The sequence below is a fragment of the Lucilia sericata genome, unplaced genomic scaffold, assembly GCF_015586225.1.
Source record: "Lucilia sericata isolate MDLA Ls3-8-SP2 unplaced genomic scaffold, ASM1558622v1 Contig001872F_arrow, whole genome shotgun sequence".
Classification (NCBI taxonomy): Eukaryota; Metazoa; Arthropoda; class Insecta; order Diptera; family Calliphoridae; genus Lucilia; species Lucilia sericata.
In genome coordinates, this window is record NW_023995761.1 from 22301 (window position 1) to 25981 (window position 3681).

At 31.6% G+C, this 3681-nt stretch overlaps 1 protein-coding gene across 1 annotated transcript; it reads right to left on the bottom strand.

The window, feature by feature from the left end:
* Window positions 1-425: 425 nt before the first annotated feature.
* LOC119612915 (zinc finger BED domain-containing protein 4-like) lies at window positions 426-2000 on the bottom strand (the record flags this gene model as incomplete). Its single annotated transcript, XM_037968806.1, has 2 exons — window positions 1189-2000; window positions 426-1062 (listed from the first exon to the last, which is right to left on the bottom strand). Coding segments are annotated over exons 1-2 (1449 nt in total), but the record flags the coding sequence as incomplete, so codon positions are not given.
* Between the last annotated feature and the right edge of the window lie 1681 nt (window positions 2001-3681).

Consider the following 3681-nt stretch of genomic DNA (forward strand, 5'->3'; position numbering starts at 1 on the left):
TATAAACAGTTTATAAATCAAAATTTTGTTTTATAAACCTTTTATAAAATAAAATGTTGTTTATGAATAAGGGTGTTAATATTTTATTTAGATTTAAAAAATTATATCAGCAACTAAACTGTTTAATGATAAATATACTATTATTTAAAACAAACCCTTTAATATTCAAAATTTAATTGAGCCAAATTATATTTTATAAATAAAAGTTTTGCTGCTTTGTCACTTTTAAGATTGAAGCGTCGAGTATCATATATTAATCCAGCTCCACTAAATAATTGTTCACTAGGAACACTTCCGGGGGGAGTGGATAGAAACTGACGTACTACCGGAACTAAAATTTTATATTTTAAACAGTTTTTTTTCCACCATAGTAGTGGGTCTTGGGAAATGTGAACTTTTCGTTCCTTATCATATTCTTTTAATACCTCGTTTATTTCAGAAACTGTTAATATTTCATCCACTTCGTATTCAATATCACTGCTGTCTTCATTTAAAAACATTTCTATATCAGCTTGTATTTGTGATGAAGCGTTATGGGGACCTGCGTCGTTGTCATTAGCTATTAAAGTAGTTTTCTCTGTTATTTTTGTTGAAGAATTGCACACTTCAACATCGGAATAATTTTGATGTATTAATTTTACAAGTTCAGAGCGAATCTTATTTTTATCATCCTCGCCAAAAAACTTTAGTTTGTATCTTGGATCCAAATATGTTGATATTGAAAATATTGGTGTTTGTCTTAAATCTGAAAATCTGAAATTCAGCTCATACATAAGCGTTTCAATTATTTTGGCTACATAAGGTGGACCGCTTTCCAATGATTTTTCTTTATTTAATTTAGATGTGAGAATGTGTATTAATGGTATAACCGACGAAATCGAAATAGTTGAACTGCTAAGTTCTCGAGTAACCTCCTCAAAAGGTTTTAAGATGTTTACACATTTTTCCATTATTTTCCAATCATCGAGAGTTATGGAAAGTTGCTCGTAGTTGTTAAGATACAATATTATTGAGTCTTTAATTTTCAATAATCTTTCCATCATATAATATGTACTATTCCATCTACAAAAACATAAATTTGATTTATTTTATGGGGACTCCTTAACGACTCTAAACGGCTCCAATTTTTAACACAAAAAAACTTTTAAATCGAAGCCGTTTATTGTCGGTAACTTATGACACATTTACCTGGTTGGACAATCCTGTATTACACCAAGAGGTTTTTGGTTCAGCTTGTTTTTTTGTATATTACTCAGCTTTTCCTTTGCCAAAAGTGAGTGATTGAAATGTGAGACTAGTTTCCTGTTAGTCGCAATAAGCCCTTGAATTTCTTTTAAGTTTAAAGCATTTTTAATACAAAGTTGAAGCTGATGTACGGAACAGTTTATGTGCAAAAAGTTAGTAAGATTCATTGCTCTAATCATATTAGACCCTTTATCATGGACAACGCAGTGTACTTTATCAGAAATTTGCCATTCATTTATCATTGAAAGTATAGTTGATTTTATAACATCGCCAGTATGACTGCCTTCGATGCTTTCACACCTGAGTACAATATTTACTCTTTGGAACTCCAATGATATACCATGTGCTGTCAAACTTAAAAGAGAAACCCCAGCACTGGGTTCCGACCAAATGTCAGTGGTAAAAGAAAGTTTGTTAAATGTTTTTAATAACTGAACAATTTGGTTCTTGATTTCTGCATACATTGTTTCACAAACGTATTCCGTAAAGTATTGCCGTCCCCTCAAAACATAGCGGGGTAATACTGACTCCATTAAACGCCTGAAACCGATTCCTTCTACAAAATTAAACGGAAGATCTTGCAAAGCAACCATCTCTCCAATTAATTTATCTATTTCCTTTGATCTCGGGTTGCACACGTCCCACATAACTTTACCCCTTAAAGATTCATTTATTGTTAATTGTCTTTTTGCGGCTTGCAGAGAAGTTGTTGGCATTGATGTTAAGGCTCTTTTTTCACATTTGGTTTCTTCCATTTTTTTGTACTCCTCATTGTGTTTGTGTTTTAAATGAATAATCAAGCCACTTGTGCACCGACCCTTACGGGATAATATTTTTTCACAAATTGTACATTTGGCTTTTTCTTTTCCTAAAATTGTAAAATATTTCCAAACACTGCTTGATTTTGGCTTCATTTTAAATACTTTTCACGCTTTTCAATAAACAGCAAACATTAACCGTAAAAAAACGTATTTGATGTTTACTTGTTTTTGACGTTTCTTTTAATTTATTTTCGCAAAAAAAAACGTTGCCAGATTTTTTTTTATTTTTTTTTAATGAATCGAATTATTCGCTTAATTTTAGCGAATGCGAAAGCAAATGCGAATGTAAAAAATGAAGCGAATTATTCGCATTCGCATATGCGAATGCGAGCATTCGTTACATCCCTAGTATAAATTATCAACAATAACTACAAAGTACAGACATATGCACATACATTATTTGATAGTCGCATTTAAAACATTGTGTTACAAACATATGATTATATCCCACATACCCTGTTGGTAAAAGTGAAAGTCCCCATTTTATATTATCCTTGAGTATTGACATACAGAATACTCAAAGCTAGTGTAATTGTTGGTCTTGTTACTATCTAGGGAATAACCCACTTCTACGGATGTCAAAAGTATATTTAGTATTTAAAGAGACCGGATAGATTGACTGCTGGGGTGTATACCAGTATGCGTTAAATGTTTATATGAATAAACGTACTGACATACATATGCATATGTATGTATATGTGCATATAGGACAGTATGTATTTGTGTCAATGGAAAAATACCAACAACAACATATGAACATTATTTCTACTACCATGACAATCATGTCACAATTTCACAACAATGACAATAAACTTTTCTGCATTTCGTTTTTCTTTCTCTTCCTTCTGCAAATGAAATTGTGTAAAAATTCTTAAATAACAATAACACCAACAAAAACAAAGCAGAAGCATATTAAAATATGACAAAAATATAGAACTAACAAACCTAAAGACAAAGTTGAAAATGGGCGTAAAAGCAAAAGAGAGCTATAGAGGGTGAGTAAACATGCGAGGACAATGTATGAAATGAGATGAAATGTGAATTTTTAAAGAATTATAATGATGTTCTACTTTAACAGTAGATCATGTAAGTAAACTTATCAGTTTAATGTGGAATCAGGGATATATGTAGTTCTATAGTAATAAATACACAAAAGTTTGTGTCTACTGGAATGTCTAGTCATGCCCCAAATATTCCCCAAAGATTCTCTATTAGCAAGGGATAAACTACTATATTAAGTATTACGATAATCCAAACACCAACAAATCAAATTTTTCATAATGAGGAAGTAGAAAAGTATAGTCGGGCATGGCCGACCATATGATACCCCACAGCATTAGTATATTTTGAAAATTATTCATTATTCATTTGTACCTTGCGCACAAATTTTACATGGACAGCCAGTCGGACGGAAATACCGACGGACGGCCTTAATCATAATTCTGAGTCAGGAATACTTTAAGAAAGTGTAGGACCAATATTTCTATGCAGTACAAAAATCAGCACAAATGCATAATACCCTCTCCACTATAATGGTGTAGGGTATAAAACTACAAACTACTATTATGTATTTGCTTATTTAATAAAAAAACTCTCACTTTGTATTTTTTTACCC